This window comes from Haliotis rufescens, unplaced genomic scaffold, assembly GCF_023055435.1.
Source record: "Haliotis rufescens isolate VD_foot unplaced genomic scaffold, xgHalRufe1.0.p SCAF_3, whole genome shotgun sequence".
Taxonomy (NCBI): Eukaryota; Metazoa; Mollusca; class Gastropoda; order Lepetellida; family Haliotidae; genus Haliotis; species Haliotis rufescens.
Genome location: NW_025964001.1, coordinates 34,419,039 through 34,440,067, shown reverse-complemented (window position 1 = coordinate 34,440,067; position 21,029 = coordinate 34,419,039). Strand labels below are relative to the sequence as shown.

General features: G+C 40.9%; 1 protein-coding gene across 3 annotated transcripts; it reads right to left on the bottom strand.

Moving 5' to 3' along the window:
• Nucleotides 1-1,827: 1,827 nt before the first annotated feature.
• LOC124119613 lies at nt 1,828-15,898 on the bottom strand. Of its 3 annotated transcripts, none has more exons than XM_046482178.2 (15): nt 15,825-15,898; nt 14,447-14,509; nt 13,727-13,889; nt 12,852-12,929; nt 11,601-12,258; nt 11,277-11,469; nt 10,871-11,020; nt 9,858-10,025; nt 9,233-9,383; nt 8,599-8,740; nt 8,140-8,241; nt 7,521-7,668; nt 4,437-4,568; nt 3,192-3,238; nt 1,828-2,457 (listed from the first exon to the last, which is right to left on the bottom strand). In XM_046482178.2, the coding sequence occupies exons 1-15, from the start codon at nt 15,884-15,886 to the stop codon at nt 2,342-2,344; spliced, it is 2,373 nt and encodes a 790-aa protein (XP_046338134.2). In that variant the 5' UTR covers nt 15,887-15,898; the 3' UTR covers nt 1,828-2,341. The 3 variants fall into 3 exon arrangements, with proteins under 3 accessions (XP_046338134.2, XP_046338143.2, XP_046338152.2); XM_046482196.2 differs by lacking the exon at nt 4,437-4,568 and adding an exon at nt 4,714-4,720 and having other exon boundaries at nt 2,369-2,457; nt 15,825-15,894; XM_046482187.2 differs by lacking the exon at nt 4,437-4,568 and having other exon boundaries at nt 15,825-15,894.
• Nucleotides 15,899-21,029: the final 5,131 nt, after the last annotated feature.

The window sequence follows — 21,029 nt, the reverse complement described above, 5'->3', positions numbered from 1 at the left end:
TGTATATAGAATGACAGTAAATGCATCACAGATGACATAAGTATTGAATTCTGCAAGCACATTTGCTGGAGTGGACGGAAACAATTTAAAAGAACATGATTCTACAAGAAATGGTGCCATTTTCAGCACCAATGGTGCCAAGAATATCACAGAAATAGCTCATAAATAATGGAATGTGAAACAGGTAATGCCACAATTTCTGCACATACCTGGGCCATTTCTTTTCCTTTTGATACAGTGTGTCACTATTCCATGGGCAATAACATGTCTGCAGAATCCTCCAGTTCACTTACCCTGCATGTCTAGTCATATATTTACATCTCATCTCATAATAAATTGAAATTTTCCGATCACCATTTAAATCAAGACTAGAGCCAGGATATGAAAGTCCAACAGGATACAAGGCAATATGAAGCCAGTTAAGAAGTCCTATTCATGATGAGATTGTTTGCTTGTTGTTTAATGCTGCACTCCGCAATATTCCAGATATATCATGGCAGCCTGTCTATAATCAAGCCTGGACCAGACATTGATATTGTGTGCAACTATCAACAGTCCAGTTACCATGCCATACAATCAACCATGTCCTAAAGACTGACCAACCAATCCAATAAGCATAGATTGATGGGGACCTATTCTTACCTGGAATCCCAATGGGGAGACAAGCATATGCAACTGGGGACCTATTCCAACCCTAATTCACCACGGAGAGACAAGCATCGGTTGCTGGGGACCCATTCCAACCCTTATTCACCACGGAGAGACAAGCATCGGTTGCTGGGGACCCATTCCAACCCTAATTCACCACGGGGAGACAAGCATATGCAACTGGGGACCTATTCCAACCCTAATTCACCACGGAGAGACAAGCATTGGTTGCTGGGGACCCATTCCAACCCTAATTCACCATGGGGAGACAAGCATCGGTTGCTGGGGACCTATTCCAACCCTAATTCACCACAGGGAGAACAGCATCGGTTGCTGGGGACCTATTCTAACCTGGAATCCCAATGGAAGTTTTTGAAACAATTGAAAAAAACATTCTTGTAGAACAAGACTTATACTGCTGGCTGAAGCTATTTGATGTGGGAGAGAATTTGAAGGAGTCTGATCAGTGATGAGGACAGCTAGATAAACTAGGACCCACACAAACAAATGTTCAGAATTGCTGTAATTCAGCACTGAAAAGGGAAACTTTTTAACAAAGCCCCTAAATCTAAAGTGGACTGACTGAACGTGTACCTTTTGTTCAGACCAATGGACCTTCAAATAACCAAGTTGGTAGATAGACCCTGTGCCATGCCATAAGTATCACAATCTTAAAGGAAACCATTGTGAGTTACCCAAAGGCGAGAAGACCTAAAGTAACGTGACCAAATTATGTCCCAATGAAACACATCTTATTTCATGTATCGCACAAAACAAACCAGAAGAAATACACATTGCTGTATGTAATGGAATATATCACACAAAACAAACCAAATTTTGAAATAAACATATCTTGTCTTCTGTTAAACAAAGCTTGTACCAAAACAGCTGCAGGTCTCGACGGTAATGAGATTAGGGATGCTGTCCCGTTGTTCACACATCTTCTACAGGCAAGCTCTGTCTGTATCTGCTCTGGAACTGGGATGGCCACAGAAGCAGTGTGTCATGGCTACAATCTTTAATGAGTGAGTGAGTGAGTGAGTTGGGTTTAACGCCGCTTTTAACAGTATTCCAGTTATATCACGGCATGTCAGCTTAATGTGGGAGGAAAGCCCAAAGTGATGCAGGTCTCGGATGTTTACCACTTCAGTGAAACCCATGAGCACAGGTATGGTGCTGACAAACCCAGAAACAATCAGGGCGAACCGGGATTCGAACCCACAATCATAGGTTTCTGGCGTGCCCAAGGGACACAACTCTGCACAGTGAATCGCGGCACCTTAGATGACTGGGCCACTCGTTCCCCCACAATCTTTAATGTATGGGACATATTTTATACATCAGCACATAGAAAGGTGGAAATAAGGAGAGCTGACATATTTGAACTGCCTGCACTGGCGCTAAATATACCATGAAAATTTATACCTTGTTTTGGGACTACACAACATGTGGAATGAGGTCAATGGCTAACTATAAGACACATCCAGCAATGACTGAGACTCAAAGACGACACAGTGAATCCAGTGCTAACTGAATTTTCTGGTTTCTGTGGCATGTTAATGTGTGCTGATGAGACGTCAACATTTAACAACATACTTGAGATGTATGGACTAAATGCACCAACTAATCAAGAAGACTAGACTAGAGCTATACTGATATATGTGATCTGGGTGAACAGGTGAATCCACAAGAATCAGCCATAGAAGTCGAAGTCATCCTCCTGTTCCTCCGAATTCTGTCGTTTCTTGCTGGCTGCTAGAACATCAAGCTCAGAATCTGTGTCAAGGTCAGAGCTGATCTTTATTCCCGCTGAAATTAATAAAAAAATACTTACATTTTAGTAAAAAGGGTTTGAAATAGCAGCAGTTTGTTAGGGCTGGGGCAAATCGATGAAGTCACCGAGTCTGACCATCCGGTCATATTGCGCCTCTTAAAACATACATTAGAGGACCTATTCCAACCCAGAACCCCCTTTGGATCCACCCCCAGACTCCCTATCTGTTCTTCTGTACCTATTCTACCCAGAATCCCCTTGGGATCCACCGTAAATATCCATCTGTTGCGACTGTACCTATTTTACCCAGAATCCCCTTTGGATCCACCGTAAATATCCATCTGTTGCGACTGTACCTATTCTACCCAGAATCCCCTTGGGATCCATCCCAAATATCCATCTGTTGCTACTGTACCTATTCTACCCAGAATCCCCTTGGGATCCACCGTAAATATCCATCTGTTGCGACTGTACCTATTCTACCCAGAATCCCTTTGGGATCCACCGTAAATATCCATCTGTTGCGACTGTACCTATTCTACCCAGAATCCCCTTTGGATCCACCGTAAATATCCATCTGTTGCGACTGTATCTATTCTACCCAGAATCCCCTTTGGATCCACCGTAAATATCCATCTGTTGCGACTGTACCTATTCTACCCAGAATCCCCTTGGGATCCACCGTAAATATCCATCTGTTGCTACTGTACCTATTCTACCCAGAATCCCCTTGGGATCCACCGTAAATATCCATCTGTTGCTACTGTACCTATTCTCTTGGGTGGCTGGCTTGAACCTGTTGAGTTCATTGTTGACCTGGAACAGAAATAAAACTAATGAGCTGACAGATATATATCATACATGTCTCAGTGCCAAACAAAGGCGGGAGTGAACCATTAGGCAAGAGGTGCTGATAAACCAAAATGCTTTTAAGAATCTCCTCTAAGTATGTGTACCCCAGCAAGATATTTTTTACATCCATTTCCTAAGGTTCAAGGACAGTATGTTTGAAACATAAAATTGTTGATAAATGATGTTTCAGACTTTTATTTTGGTCAGAAAGTCGTCCCTCAGCAATTTCCTTTTTCCCAGGCTTTACATGCTCAGTCAAGACCTCAGAGTCGTTTTTTAACAATTACTTATATATACCATGATATACCATGGGAGCCTTATGTATAATTTAGTATATTGATAAACAACATAAGCAACGAAATTTCTGAAAGCATCATGCATAGGAAATGTGTATGATCATGATGATGAATAAGAAATGATTAAACGGAATGAATACAATTTGTTATCTAATAATTATGATTATATCAGCTTGTGATTCAATATACACGAATATACAATTAACATGCCTTACATCACCAGACCAATTCACTTTTTGTTTTACAATAATTACTGCTGTGTCTAATTAAAATTTTGAAAAGTTAAAATTTAGAAAAGAATAAATACTGTTCCCTGGATGAAATTATTATTTAAAATTGTTCATCAGGAAATTACTCTCAAAACAACCCTGAATTTCTTTTTTCTACCCCTTGGCATAATGACCAATAAATTTACACAAAACGAGAAATTTACTTGGTCTGGCCTTATATTATTGTTTCACACAAAAAACATTTAGTAATTAGGCAAAATGTTAAGTTGGATGCAAACAAAACATGCAGGGTTAACATTGAACAGCGATGGAAAGGAGCAAAATTCTGATTTATACATTTCAGAATACAAACAAGGACAACAAAAAAGTTAGCAGTAAGCCAACATGAAACCTGCTGCCATGTTAGATCTGACATACATGCAAATAGTAGTAGTCAAATTCAACAGCCATAGCTACTATAGATCAGCACTGACATCAGTTGTTACATCAGTACACACAACAGCATCATCAACAACAGCAGAGCATTACTGTCAGCACTGATCAAAGCTGTATGACGCAGTATTAGCTAAAAGCCAGACAACAGCGCTGTGACACCAGTACAAACATGCAGCATGACAACAGCAGTGTGACGGGTACCTCGGCTGTATTGCTGTTGGGACATACACAGGACTATTTGCTGCTGTAGGGCTGCTCATCTCCGACACGTCGTCATCTTCGATCTGGGGCGGCTTACTTTGTGTGTCAAAGTTTGCCGTTGCCTCTGGGATGCTGAAAGGTTGAGGATGGTTTGACATGATCTGACCTCCATCACATACCTTACCTGGTGTAAACACTCTGTGTGATAAAAGATGGAAGAACGCCTAGCATGTCTACTCAGACAGTAGCAACAAGATGAAAAATAACTCATATTTACCTAGCAGCTGTGATGTAAAAATAAACATAACATATATAGAGAGAAGAATCAGTGACTAATAATCTAAATGACGGAGTTGGTAAAACAGTATTTCAGCGTCCATATTTTCTCTATAAATAAGCACCGGTTCTGATAGGCACAGGTCTCCAACAAGCACTGGGTATGAAGCATCGTACAACTCATCAACTGCTCGGTCTTTAATAAGCACCAGGTCTCTAATAAGCACTGGGTATGTTAGAATTTTTCAGGCATGATATCAGTTTTGAAGTTCTCTTGATAACACTCCACACAAAGTATATTTTATACTACTATATTCACTCTCACTCTCAATCTTAAAATAAATTCTGTATCAAGAAGTTATATTGTATTGTATGTCAATTGATTAGTGACTGAAGCAGGGGTCCGGAAAATTTAAAATCCCAATCGGACATTTGCATTTAGGCCACGCCCCCTTCAAATAGCGTATTTTAGTACGACTTTTCACACACATTACAAGTTTACGTATTCATAATATGATGAATTATGAATTGTTTCACCGGACAATTAATAACAAATAATATCATTTTAGATTTACATGGAAAAAATATGTTTGTTTCTGTTATAATAACGATCTGTTAACGTAGTGAACGGTCTAATTAATATTCATGAGTTATATTCATGAGTCTGCTCAAGTGTACGCGTTGTAACATTTGGCTCGAGACTATTATCCCATATTTGGTTATCACGTGACCTCAGTCACTGAAGTTTATGCAACACTGAAGTTAAAATATCACACACCTAGTCTCCAATTACCACCAGGCCCCTATAACCCATATGGAAGCTTCTTCAAAGGATGCTGATGAGCAATGATTAAAGGTATATTGCAGTTTGTCAGCTTATGTGGGAGGAAGCCCAAAGTGATGCAGGTGATACAAATTCACCACAAGCACAAGAAGGCTTCTGTCAAAAATTCAGGAAACACAAAAGCAGATCCTGGCACAGTTAAGGGACAAATCTCTGCACAGCATATTGCAGCACCTTATACTACTGAGCTCACATTACAGTGTTGGTTCATCACAGATTTTTTCATGTTTTCCCACAGAAGAGATCTAGAATACTACTTTCACAACACTACCTACTGATTAACAATGTTTACGGACATTAAAACACTAACCTGAGCTAAACCAAGCTACAAATAATAATTAGACCAAAATAACTCAACAGTGTATCATAAATCTGTCGGTTTTGATCAGAGATGAACTATTTGGAAACATCAACAACCTAATATGGTATCAAAATTTGACAGTAACCATGAATCAATGTAAATATTCTCCATCCCCAAACTTATTCTTGGTATTCCACTTACAGATGTGTCTTATTTGATTCAAACAGTAGGCAACAGAGCATCATTACACAACTGGAAATGTTGAACACAACAAGATTGCTTTAACATAAAAAATTAACTTTTCATAGTATTACTGCAGTTTCTTGACCACTGATGCAATATTTTTTCCACAGTATTGCTTATCAATCCCATTCCTCTCAAGTTCTCTACATCATCATCCGTGTCCCCTCACCCCATCCTCCCTGCCATTACCCGCCTGCCAGGTATTCACCCTATACCTGTTGCTAGCTGGGAATTTGGGGTGACAAGACTACAGCAAATGTTTCCTCCACATCATCATCCGTGCCCCCTCCCCCATCCTCCCTGCCATTCCCCCTCCTCCAGGGTATTCACCCTATACCTGTTGCTAGCTGGGAATTTGGGGTGACAAGACTACAGCAAATGTTTCCTCCACATCATCATCCCTGCCCCCTCCCCCATCCTCCCTGCCATTCCCCCTCCTCCAGGGTATTCACCCTATACCTGTTGCTAGCTGGGAATTTGGGGTGACAAGACAACAGCAAATGTTTCCTTCACATCATCATCCCTGCCCCCTCCCCCCTCCTCCCGGGTATTCACCCTATACCTGTTGCTAGCTGGGAATTTGGGGTGACAAGACTGCAGCAAATGTTTCCTCCACATCATCATCCCTGCCCCCTCCCCCCTCCCCCATCCTCCCTGCCATTCCCTCCTCCTGGGTATTCACCCTATACCTGTTGCTAGCTGGGAATTTGGGGTGACAAGACAACAGCAAATGTTTCCTCCACATCATCATCCCTGCCCCCTCCCCCCTCCCCCATCCTCCCTGCCATTCCCTCCTCCTGGGTATTCACCCTATACCTGTTGCTAGCTGGGAATTTGGGGTGACAAGACTACTGCAAATGTTTCCTCCACATCATCATCCGTGCCCCCTCCCCCATATCCTTCCTCATCTTCCCACCTGCTGCTAGCTGGAGTGCAGGGGGACCAGATTGAGGTAAACTGTTTCTGAATATCATCATGTGTACCTACCTCCTGTTTCCTACCCCTCCTCTCCCATTACCTCCTTCCACATGTGGCTTGCCAGAGGTGGGTACAAGCCATGGCAAACTGTTTCTGAACATCATCACCTATTGCTAGCTGGAGTGCGGAGGGACAAGACTGAGGAAAATTGTTCCTCGACATGATCATTGTCCCCCTTCATGCTCTCCCTCCTCCTAGCTATTGCTAACGGGAGCGCTTTGCACAACACTGTGTCTATCAGTTTTCCCCCCATCATAACCAGACCCTCACATCCTCCTGTCTGTTGCTAGCTTAAGTGCAGGGGAACAAGACAGTATATCAACATCATCATCATTGTGCACCCTTTTTCTATCTCCCTTTCCCCCTCTCCTTCCCCATCCTCTTCTCCAATACTTCATTACCCATTTCTCCCCTACCCTCCTCTTCTCCCCACTCCTCCTACCTGTTGCTTGCTGGAGTGCGGGGAGACAACACAGAGGCAAACTGTTTCTCGACATCATCATCTGTATCCTCCTCTTCCTCCTCCACCAGGGGTCTGCTGCGCTGGCTGTTTATTGTTCCACTCAACATGTTCTTGTAGGCATCAGTTTCTGGAGGAGCAACACAAACCATCACAGAACTGGGCAGCTCTAAGCTACACTATTACAGCCTGTAAACAATCAAGTCTGGACCAGACAATATAACAGTCTGTGTCAAAACACTTTTGAGGCTACTAGCCGAAACTTAGCTCCTAGCATCATTTTCGGCCAATTTTAATGTTATTATCTATGGACTAATATATCTGAGCTTACTAGACTGAACAGAATTTTACTAAACGCAGGCTTCAGACTACTGGCTTGAGTCGCAGACTGATCAAATGATTGATATTACGAGCAACATCCCACATCATCGGGTAACAAAGACACGCTATCATCCATGTCAGTGAGCCTGACTACCTGATCATTAAGACAAGCATAGGTCTAACCCAGTAATCCTACTGGAGTTTTTATAATTAGACAGAAGAATTCATCTCCAAGACACTTCAGTGGTTATCTGTCCAAGATATCTACTCCCATAGTTACCATTTAGCGGCATTTTCTCTCGCGGTGCACTACTGAAGAAGCTGGTGGACTCGTCATCTGTGAGGGGTTTCTCCAGCAGGCTGCCAAACTTCAGTGGTGGAACTAAATGAGAGAGGCAAAGAAGTGATCAAAACACTGTTCGTAGCAACGCAGATAAATAATTTTACATTCCACATGCAAATCCGTAACATCACAATCTATGAAACTTTTTCACACCATGGTGCCATTTTCATGGTGCTTGGCAGTTTTCGTTATTGTTTGGACTCAAAATAAAAGCCCTTTCTCCAATCTGTGATAAAGTCGGAACTGTATTGCGGACTAGCTGTATTTAGCTCATGAAGTCTACCTGAAACAAGACAGCCATGAGATAGTAATACAGCTAACCAAAGCAAAAGCCATCCTCCATCCCTCACTCACTCAACAACCGACCCACTCTCAACAACTGACGAACCCACTCACCCTTGCCATCATATGTGCCACTGTTGACATCAGCCTTGGGTGTGTGGGGCGCGGGTTGGCGTACCGGGGAGGCCAGGGAAGAGGCATCATCTGTCTCATCCCCACTCATCCTCGTCAGTAGTCGGGTAACCAACTGGTAGGCCTGCACAAGACACGTTATTCCTTTACCACACAGCTCTGCCAGCTTTCATTTGGTAATATTGATATAACACTGTAGCTAAGAACCAAGGGCCCCCTCTTTTTCTTTTTTAACCCTGGCACCACTAGTTCCAATGCCTTTGCGCTGTACTTTCTTGTTGCAGATGAAGCCAAAGACATTAATTTGTGAATAAGCCTGTGACCAGTCAAGAAGGAAAGAAGACAAATTGTTGTGATGATGCTTATGGTGGGATGTTAGGAAAATGTTTCCAGAGCTGAATTTCAGTACAGTGAAGTTTGCAGTTCATTTGTCACCTAAGCAGAGCTTGACGAAGTGACCAACAGTCTGGACAAGGTATAGCTTGGACATAGAGAGCCATTTGATTTTAGTAGCGGTCAATGACCAAGTCGCCTTGAATTCTAAACCACTGTGGAAGTGAGTGTCCATGGTGTACTTGATATATGTCACTGAAAAACTTGTACAACTTGTACCAACCTTCTTTTGTTTTAGTGACCCATCCTCCACGATGCAGGGCACAAAAATAGCTGCAATTTCCTTCGGCTCCATCACCTTGTATTGCAGAAGCAGGGAGAAGTGGTTGAACAAGCCATCCCACAATGTCTGCCCATCAGGAGATAACTGCTGCCTACAATGGGTGCCCAATACTCTCATATCTGATAGTACCATCATGACAATAAAGTTGAATCATTCACCACAATCTGTCAGAATAATAATCTTCAAATACTTAAAAATGTAATAGCTTTTGGTTTCAAGATATTTGCCTCCAAATTATTTTTTACATGCAGGCTGAAAAGTGACAAGCATATCTGTCATAAAAATAATTAAAACGTTATGCTTGTTGTAAGAGGCGACTAACAGGATCGGGTGGTCAGACTCGCTGACTTGGTTTATGCATGTCACCATATCCCTATTGTTTAAATCGATGCTCATGTCAATCACTTGATTGTATGGTCCAGACTCAATTTTTTACAGACTGCCATCATATAGCTAGACTATTGCTGTGTGTGATGTCTAACAACAAACCAATGCACAATTAAAACAATGAGGCCTATAATATGATCTGTAAAGAGTTTTGTGTTTAATTAATACTAGCACTGACTTGATGGCGTGCTGTGAGAGAGCAGTGTTCTCGGCCTGGTCCAGAAGGCTGTCAGACAACAAGTAGCCATCCTTCAGACTCATCACCACTAGGATCATCTGCTCCAGCACCAGCATGCTCACTTGATTCAGATCAAACGTCTCCAGGTCACTCTTGCTGTTGGCTTTCCTGAAACATCACATACACAGAATGAAGGACATTTCAGAAACTCTTAAATAAAGTATTTCAGTACAAAGAAATCAGGTAATGAGTGCCTCATGTAAGTAGTGATGGCATTTGTGGTGGCACATGGTCCTGTTTACAGCACATAGGTCACAAATCTGGCGAAGTTTAGCAACGTTGGTCACGGAGAGTAATGATGGGTAACTGCTGGACTCCTGAGAGTTTCTAGGGTTTCCGTCCTGCCGCACACTGAAGGACATGTAGCACATGCAGTGTCTCCTTAGGCAAGTGACTGTTTCGAATATGCCTCTGTTCACCCAGCTTATGAGTACCCAGTAGGAAAAGATGGTAATGTGACAGTTAAACTTTTAGCACCTGACAGGCTGTTTGAGTTGTGTACTCCCTAGGGAGCTGAGAATGAAAGTTCACACTGATCCACTGACTGGGGTAATAATAGTATAGTGCTTTGAGCATGCCCCTGTGTGGTGTGGAAATAGAGCCTAATAAAAATGGCTAATATCGATTGTTCCATCAACCGTTACACTGCTAATATATACGCCCTTTGTGAACTTCACAGTTCTAAGTATACTTTCACTATCAAGTGTAGGTGATAATCCTGTATCACCATGTGAAACAAGTGAGTGAGTGAGTGAGTTTGGTTTTACGCCGCTTTTAGCAATATTCCAGCAATATCACGGCGGGGACACCAGAAATGGGCTTCACACATAGTACCCATGTCGGGAATCGAACCCGAGTCTTTGGCGTGACGAGCGAACGCTTTAACCACTAGGCTACCCGACCGCCCCTGTGAAACAAGTGGCGAGAGAGAAGATGTATGTCGGTGCACTCACTGTATGATCTCCAACCTGGCAGAAGAGTCTGGTCTGTAGGATCTGTAGTAGCCGTCTGTAGCAAAGGCTTGGGGGAAATCCTCCTGCACAACTTTAAGTAGGAACAGCATTCCCTCCAATGTCAGTTCTGGCTTCACACATCCATACTCGCTAAACAACAAGTAGAGATCAATCATGAATACACACACTAAGATCCATACTCGCTGAACAACATATAGAGATCAAGGATGAATACATACACACAGAGGCAACTCGCTACACCATGTAAACAACAGGTAGAGATCAATCATGAATACATACACGTTCATACTCGTTAAACAGAAGGTACAGATTACTCATGATTCCCAAAATACACAGCCATAATCATGAATATATCATACCACTATGACTATCATTAATCTCATACCTCCATCGTTTTGATGAGTGAAAACTGGATCCTCTAGCAAAAGGCTTTGACGCGGAGACAGAGTCATCTCCCCCTGACACAGTTCTCTCCCTTAGTTGTACAGGTGCCTGACCCTGAGTATCACTCAGTGGGAGGTCAACATCACTGCCAAAGTCCACATCATCTTCATCAACTTCAGGCTGCATGGCTGAAACTGAAAAGGAATAAGATTTAGAAATGACATACATCATTTACAATTTCATTTTTTCTATTACTTCCAGCAAGCTCTTAAAAAAAATATATCATGACAATGATATTCTTATCTTGAATTATCGCCTGTCTTACCTGCCCCCTGTGCAGGGCTTGCCACCTTTCTCTGTATACTTATGTTCTGTACCGGCAATGGTCCACCATCTTCACTCCTGTCACGGGGTGTGTCTGAGAGAGTATTTGACACCCTGCTCACATCACGGGGTGTCTCAGACTGAATCCCCTTACCCACCATGTCGCTGTCCCGCTCTGCAGATGTGTCAGCAACATGACCTGACGATGAATTAGCAAAAGCTTCTGGAGGCTGGATCTGTGTGGCCTGTGATGGCTGAGTGTTCATGTATGTGTGATGAGAATCTGTGACCGGCTGAGCTGATGGTAAAGAGTGCTGGGGGGTGGATGAAGCAGGCTGTGTCCCTCCGTAGCTCTGCTGATTGACTGATGATGCATGTTGTGACCCAGGGTATGTTTGCTGGGAGGCTGTGTGATGCTGTTGAGAAGCCATGTAGGACTGTTGAGAGACTGAGTAAGTTTGGTGGGTCGTCACAGGAGCAGCACTTGTAGAAGCTGAATGGGATGCTCCCACAGCTCGGATGTTCATAATGTTGCTGGGTGGCTTGGTTGGGGATTTATTGTTGACAATCTGTGACATCTGCAGCTTTACTTTTTCAGCTATTGGGTCTGTCTCCTCGCGAGGGCTGCCAATCTGACCATCAGGCACAGTGGCATCAGGCTGAACACAAATTAGAAACTGTAATTCTTAGATTGAGAAACATGATCCTGTTCCAAAACATTCAAGCATTGTAGTTACAATCATGCTATCACAAAGATCACTTTATGAAACTGGGCCATGGACTGTTTAGCTTAGGCCAGACTTTAACTTCCATTTGTTTACTTAACTGTTTATCAACTGAAAAACTGTAATTTCAAGCATTCTCAAACCACCTGCTGGAATTCTGAGTGAAAGGGTATTTTCTTTAAAAAGAACAGTTACAGAAATATTTTTCAGTAATTTTTCACCTCTTATCCTCAGATGTTGAAATAGTGTTACCAACAGACCCCTTGGTTTTGATAGCTGTATGATAATCAACATTATGAAAGTAACAAACATTTGTTAACTGAGCTACATTGTCTACATAATCATGATAATGGCATACAAAATACTGAATGTTAGCATTCCATCGTTTTACATCAGTGTTTTTCTCAACAGTCAAGGATAACAAAACAATAGGCCAGTTGTTTGATTTTCTTCCAAAAGAATCATGAGTCTACGTCTGTCGAAACCATTATATATAACACAATATATATAATTATCTATCTGCGTACCTTTGGCCCTGCCATCTTGGCCTGACAGAGCTCCCTCCACTGGGGGTAGGTCCTCTCTATGTAATCCTCATACTCTTTCTGTCAATGAAATAACAAAACAGAATCTCACAAGAATGCTGCAGTAAGCAATACTCCAACCTGGACTGGAGATTAACCTTGAGCAGGGAGTGGAAGAAAGAGGAATTAAATCTATGTCTTGAAGTCTTCTTCAATCAGTCATTGAAAACATATCCTGTCTTCAAGAATCCAGGCTCCCTCCACTCTGTCCCTCCCTCGCAGAATTTTGAAAGGTTGTTCCTTGGAAGATGTGACAAAAGCTACTTACGGACACCCTTTTGATTTAATAATAATATATAGGATAACTGAACAAGCTTCACTAAAGCTTCATGGTATACCAGACATAGTAGATAAATAGTACCGTATTCGACATAATAAGCGCCCAGGGCGCTCTCAAAATTAGAAATAGGGGGCTCTTATTAGAACATTATTTTGGTGAAAAAGAACAGAGTTGAAAGATCGTAAATTTCGTGGTTTATGCTGACAGCCTGAAATGTTTATATACGACAGATATATTTTTCCAGAATTTAATTTCCCATAATCAAGAATGCATATAACACACGTATTTTACACGAATAAATAAGTCTTGTGTACATTGATCATTTGGAAGGGGCGCTAACTGGGATTGTTCACTAGCCAATATATTAGCAAATATCGCTGTGGGCGCTTATTAGAGCGGGGCACTTATTACGTCGAATACAGTAATAGTTCTGGTGAAAATAATGAAAACGGTGTCAACAAAATTTGAATATATAAAAGTAGGTATAATTATTATGAATTAGTTCTGAATTTATTATTTGACTTGATAACTTGTGAACCTTTAATATTCTGAGCTTCTCTGTCCGGGAGCCAAGGGATGCCATGTGTGTATCGATCCTCTCAAACTCTCGGCGGATCTGTTCATTCCTCTGCTTGCTACGACGTTCATCCTCACAAATCTTCTTCCAATAGTTATGTAGCCGTACAGCCTTCAGCTTGCCTCTATTGAAACACAAGCCATGATATGTGAAACACTACAGGCAAAAGCTGACCTCTTTTTCTTTCAAATTTTGAACCAAAAGATCCTCAAGAAAACAGGGTTGTTGTTTTAGGTTTTTTTCATATTTAATGCTGCTCTCATCATTGCATATCAATATTCCAGCAATGATGGAGGCCTATCCATTCTTGAATCTGGACCCAACAATCCATTGATCACAGTGTTTACAAACACACGAACTCAGCATGCTCAGGGAACTCCCCATAACAAATATTTATGGAAAAATGGTTTTGGATGAATTGACCACAACATGCACAAGAGGGACTTTCATAACTAAAAAATACTCAAGCAGCTTATATCATGTATATGGTTTGAATAATCCCCTTTCTCTGTCAATATATGATTTGGTTCAAAATTACCAACCATGCAAACAAATAATGTGGACATTTCCAGCAAAATTATTTTGGGTTTACCATGTTTACAAAGAATGTCTGCTTTTGCATGCCAAGTAATCAAAAGTCTCATATCATGTATACTAATACATCTTCATGCCAGTACTCACAATCTCTGGTCAGACTGAAAATATGCTTTCAACTGTTGGTCCAACCTGAGCCTCTCTTGCTCACTGAAAACAAAATATGATTCCTATTCAGTTATGCATCTGGATACACATCGGGGTTGTTTACAACAGCCGCTGTGGCACTTAACTTGACCGTTTCATGCTGACTGGATCCTAACTTTAGGCAAAATATATTTTCAATCAAAATATGTGGTGTACTTAAAGATAAACATTTTGTAGCTAGGAGGTATTATCAATTCGACAATATTCTGTAACATGCCCTCTGACAAAGGTTGTGAAGGCCGGTGAAAAATCAACACTGGACTCTATTCGAATGTAATTGTAAGTGAATCATAGCAATGTATAAGTGACAGGCAGATGTAGTAAAAGTGGAGCAGTACACAGCTATGATTTATCAGCCTTAATAACACAGATGGTATTGATATCCGTAATGAACTTACATGAACATACTCTTTCGTTATTAATATTACTTAGATATGTTTGTTTGTTGATTAATGCTGCCCTCAGCAATATTCCACCCATATGACGGCAGCCTGTAATAATCGAAATTGAACCAGGCAATTCAGTGATGAACATTGTGAACAGCGATCCACTCGATTGGAGTAGATGACACACTATCAACCAAGTCACCAAATCTGACCAGCCAATCAACTCAGCCTTATGACCTGCATAGGTTGAATGGGACCTATTCTGACTCAGAATTCCAACAGCGTTATTCAGATATGAATTACAAAATTACAATAAATATTATGATGGTAAAAATGATGCATAAAATTACATGCACGACAAATATGTGACCATATCTTGTATTCGTCATGTTGATCACTGGTTGATTGAACATGTTGAAGCATGTGTGTCATATATGAAACCCAGAAGTCTACCAAATACGTCATGGAGTGCTGACAAATCAGGATAACAAATCAGTTGGTGTACGAAATAAAACTTTAAATTGAAGCATGTCGGCGAGTAGGGCAACAGGAAGTCTTAATGCAGAAATGTCAATATATCTGGGACTGTGCTGGAGACAAATGGGATTAGGACTGAGAACAATTTTCATCATTTTCTATAACATTTATTCTTCTATGTCATTACCAAATCCGTAAATTATCTTCAGGCATTTTGGGGGACAATCAGTCAATGGTCTAGAAAACTAACAAATCTGAAACCCTGCACCTGTCTGTAAGACGACACAAATCTATTCGACAATCGGCTGATTGGGACTCAACTCTCAAGCACCTGCAAATCACGTATCTTATATCCTATTCGAACAATTAAAGACTGTCGACGTGATATTATGTTTGCATATTGTTTGAAATACGTCTACACTCTATATCTGAAAAAATCATAAAGAAATGTGTACCTCTTATTTATTTTATCTTGTAATTCTTTCTGCTTTTCGTAATATTCAACATTAGACGCCATTTTGAAACAAAATTGTTGCTACGGAGTTAAGTGCCCTTGGTTAATGTTATGATATGACCGTTTTCTTTTACGGAACAAGCACAGGCAATAATCACACGTCTTTGACGCGCATTTAGAAACTGGAGAACATGGATACATGAGTTCCTCAAACAATTCATGGCCTCAATGACGGCAGGAAATGCGCCATATTTCACTAAATTGCTTGTTTGTAGATAACTATTTCAAATGTGCTTTATTCATACACAGATTTATGTTTTCGATACAAATATCACATAATTTTAACATTATCATGCAAAATTGATAGAATAGTCTCCATAATTTTTTAATGTTTGACGACATTGTTTACGAAAGAACATAACTATGTACAGGTTCTATGTAGTAATGAATACGTACCCTTGGAAAATCGGAATGAAGATTTCGTGTCATTTAAAGTCCTTCTGAATTGTCAGTAGAATTCACGAAACTTTGATAAAAAAATAATAATATAACATAATTTACTTCCCCGTGGAATCGAATTGTGACTTGTAGGGTAAAATGTTTTTAAAGAGTTACTTTCATTCCCACATCGATCTACTTTTGACTTACACATGTTATTACCGAAGTTCAAGACCGCCTCCTTGGTCTAGTGGTATAGCGTCCGCCCGGAGAGCGGAAGGTCCGGGGTTCGATCCCCGACCAAAGACGTTAAAAGATGGTACTTGTTGTTACCCTGTCTGGCGCTCGGCATTAAGGGGCTAAAACAAGGACTGGTCGGCTCGGAGTCAGTATACTGTGCCTGAGTGGGGTATTCATGTTAAACTGCGGTATGGTATCTCAGTGAGCTAGCACTATAAATCGGCATCAGTCCGGACTAGTACAAGCAGCCACACACAGACACACACACACGTGCATGCACGTCGCTATATAAGTGCAATAATCTTGGACGCGACGTTAAACCCCATTTCACCTCACCTATTACCGAAGTTCGGTGGGGAGGGAAAGGTTGTTCGTAAAGTCATAACTGAAACATTGCCGATGTGACGTTCTGTAAATGTGTAATTACAAGACGAAAGACACGTTTTTTTACATCGTCCACAAACTGAAAAGTACATGTTTTACCTCCTTCTCGATGTAGTTTCATATGTTATGATTCATATTTTTTTTATTGATACCAAGAAAGTAGATTTTACACTATCCAGTTAAGATTGTGACAGCTGTCAAGACCTGACATGGTATTTACGTTCTGATGTAACACATCATGGGCTTTATAAAACGTTCACTGTTTGTTACTAGTTTTCTTTTAATTTATCATGTATACATATGCATGTACATTTTTATCAAATATATATGTAGTTTTGTCTATCAGTCCCTCGTAACTCCGTATGGTGTGGGTTGTTACTGTATTTACGTTTATGTTTAATCTATTTGACTTGTTATATATTTATTTGTTTTGTTTGTTTGTTGTTTAACGCCGTAATCAGTAAAGTAAAGTAAAGTAAAGTCAGTCTGTAAAGAATAGAGTTTGGTCCAGACAATCAAGTGATTGACATCATCAGCATCGATCCATGCAACTGGGATACGATGATACGCATCATCCAAGTCAGCGAGTCTGACACCCGATCCCGTTATTCGCCTCTCACGACAAGCACGGGTTCCAACCAGTAAGATCAATTCTATCCCGGATCTTCACAGGGCTGTTTGATTACGTAACGGTGTGATACTCCCTGCCTGTCCGAAGTTAAAACGCATGCGCAGCTTTAATACAAACTCACATTTCAACACAATGAAAATAGTCCTAGGCTGGAAAATGACAACTGAAAATAGAACATAGTTCTTTGGGTGAAGATGGAGATGGGATTATAAGGCGTCTGGATGTGCTGTAAATAGGTTTGAATTCATCATTTAGAAAATCATCGATTGTGACTGATAACTAACATTGATTTGTAGATTTGTCTATATATCACATGTAATAGGACCTGTTTTATCATCAAGAAAACAGATGTAAGCAGATCTGGATGTGGTGATAATAAAGGGAGACAACTCTTCCATGCATGTCATTGTAACATGGATCCATTATTGCTCTGGGTCATAACGGCAGGAGAGAGACATCAGGTTTGAAAATGAAAATTGCAATTATCGAAGATTAAACTTTTGTAATTTACAAATGCATAAACCTGCGTTATATCAGGTGTCGTAGCATGACTTATGAACATTGAGACACGTGCATATCCGGGGTAGAATAGGTCTTCAGCAACCCGTGCTTGCAGTAAAAGGCGACTATGCCTGTCGTAAGAGGCGACTAACGGGATCGGGTGGTCAGGCGCGCTGATTTGGTTGATGCATGTCATCATGTCCCAATTGCGTGGATCGATGCTCATGGTGTTAATCAGTGGAATGTCCGGTCCAGACTCGATTATTTACAGACCGCCGTCATATAACTGGAATACTGCTGAGTGCGGCGTTAAATAACAAACAAACAAATATGAACTCTAACATCCTGTAGTTCCGTGTATACGTCCTATGCAGTTCATGAACTCGCGTAATATGTTTCGTTAACAAGTGCATTCTACTTGCATTTGTTTTCACTTTGTGCATTATGTTTAATAAAAAAATGTTTATATATATATATGTATGTTTAGAAAACAGTTTTTAAAAAAGTAGTCATTGCAATCATGACTCGAACCTGAAATATCTAACTCTAGTTTATGTATTTTAGACTACCTTAATCCAATTTCAATAGTTACTTCCCTTTAGTTGAAAACGGATTTTTCAATCCGGTGGCACACGAACTGGTTCACTGTGCCATGTTTATCTACGCTTTTCCTTCTCTCATCGCATATATTACAGGAAAACCAAACAATCTCTGTTAAAACGTTATGCATTACACAGAAAATAAACATGCCGGGAGTTTGTTCTCTTCTATTACCCCGTGAACAGCTTGTAATCACACTTCAGATAGTTTGACTTTAAGTCAATGTAAATGTTATATACGTTAAAACAAACATATACATGTCTGGTCTGTGTCAATAGGATTACTGTAACCAGTCTGTCAGTTTCGTTTTCCCAGCTTTAAGTGAGGTAGAAGGATCTGGGGTGTATTCAAAGTCAAGTGTAAACTATGCTCCAGCGCATCAATAATATTTCAGGGTTCTGGAAATGTCATATTTGTTACTTAAATGGTAAGAGTAGTCTATATAACAGTGCTCTCTAAACATGATTCACTCTAAGCGATACTCCTTCCAGTTTCAAGGTGTATGGTAGAGAGGGTGGTGATGGTGGTGTGTGCGTGCGTGCGTGCGTGTGCTTGTATTAGAGCCGAGTCCTTGTATTCTCTTAATGCCGTGTACCAGGCAGGGTGACAACAAGTACCATATTGGTATCTCAGTAGGTTAGTACTTTAGTGCCCCCCCCCCCCAAAAAAAAAAAAAAAAGAAGAAGAAAAAAAACACACACAAAAAACAACCCAACACACACACGAGCATGCACGTATCTATATTACCTATATTGGTGCGATAATCTTTAACGCGACTTTAAACCTAATTTCAACCCACCTCACCTCACCTCACTCAAGTAGAGTCACCTAAACGATCTACGGACTTATCACAGAGTTTATGCAAGGTCATGGATTTACTGTGCTGAAAAATACGCCGTATTTGAAACGCTTACAATCTGAGAATATTTACGTTCGTTACAAGTTTAGATACATTGTTCCGTTTATCCCCCGCTGTACTTTATTCAAAGCTTATATTGGTATATCGGTCTGTACGCTCTGAGTGTTTCAGGCCCAGCTGGATATATATGCTGAATGGACAGAATCTCCCCCTCACTTATGCAGCTGCGGCCTTCACTCGTGTTTTGCTAAATCAGCTATCGGGGATAGCGGAATGTTCAGATGCAAATTCTTGAGGTCCAAGGTTATCTGTAAGATTTCTATGACACCTTAATCTTTTGAAAAAGGTAAATCCCTACTTTGTCGGCTTTGTGACTCGTAAACCCTTTAATAAAAAAGGGCTGAACGCTATGCTATGATTGACAAATACGTATAATTATTAGCCGATTGCGATTAAAGGTTAGTGAAATTATAATCGTTCTGGGCTTGTGAGCCGGATCGCTTCGCCCAGAGTAGGTCTGTCGTAATACAATCCGGTTGCCTGTAGCTGTGGGGTGGATTACAGAAATCAACGTGGAAATGACGTGTGTTTTTTCTATCATTTCGCGAGAGTGGTATCGATTGTCACCGTGTTATCAGTTTCTTCACACCCAGTCTTTGTTTTGAGATTCCTTAGAGCCAGCCACGATCAATAGGAGTTAATCTGTGTAATAATACGCTGAAATATTGCATCGTGGTTATTGTACCACATTCGAGTGGGATATAATTCTTGGTCAAATAATGTACGAGAGAGATAAAGAGTGAGTGTGTGTGCATGTGTGTGCGAGAGAGAGAGAGAGAGAGAGAGAGAGAGGGAGAGAGAGAGAGAGAGAGAGAGAGAGAGAGAGAGAGAGAGAGAGAGAGAGAGAGAGAGAGATTATGCTAATTTCAAACACCCTTATCTATATTTCACTGCAAACCGTGCTTGTTGTTAAAGGCGACTATGCTTGTCGTAAAAGGTGACTAACGGGATCGGGTGGTTAGGCTTGCTGATTTGGTTGATGCATGTCATCGTATCCCAATTGCGTAGATCGGTGTCCACGATATCAATCACTGGATTGTGTGGTCCAACTTGAGTATTTACAAACCGCCGCCATAATTTAAGCTGGAACATTGCTGAGTGCAGCTCCCCGAGGCAAGGGAGTTAACTCAATGTAAAAGTCCGATTTCTACGTTGACACTGGACTGTTGTTGTCAGTTAACACCCTTGCCTCGGGAAGGTGTGCTGAACCACAAAGAAACCAAAAACAAAATCACACGGTGAAATAGATAGATAAATAAATAGATAGGCCAATAAAGAGAGAATCATATATTTTGAAGGCAGCGTTTAAAATACGACATTTTTTTTATTGTGGATTGAAAGCGTGAAGTGACCAGGATGTTGGCGCTTACTTTTTTTTCATGAAACAAATGAGCACGAGTATTCATGCTTGAGAGTGGTCACATGTATTTCATCCCTGAAATGACAGTGCAGGTAATGGAGGCTGAACATTCTCACAGCGTTATCTGTGAGCA

What these genes read in the sequence shown, in the direction of transcription:
- LOC124119613 (XM_046482178.2), bottom strand. Translation starts at nt 15,886, where the DNA reads ATGGCGTCTAATGTTGAATATTACGAAAAGCAGAAAGAATTACAAGAT. An exon ending in TTTCAGTCTGACCAGAGATT is followed by an intron (nt 13,890 to 14,446) that starts GTGAGTACTGGC and finishes GTGTTTCAATAG; the next exon opens with AGGCAAGCTGAAGGCTGTAC. An exon ending in AGAGAAAATGCCGCTAAATG is followed by an intron (nt 7,669 to 8,139) that starts GTAACTATGGGA and finishes TTGCTCCTCCAG; the next exon opens with AAACTGATGCCTACAAGAAC.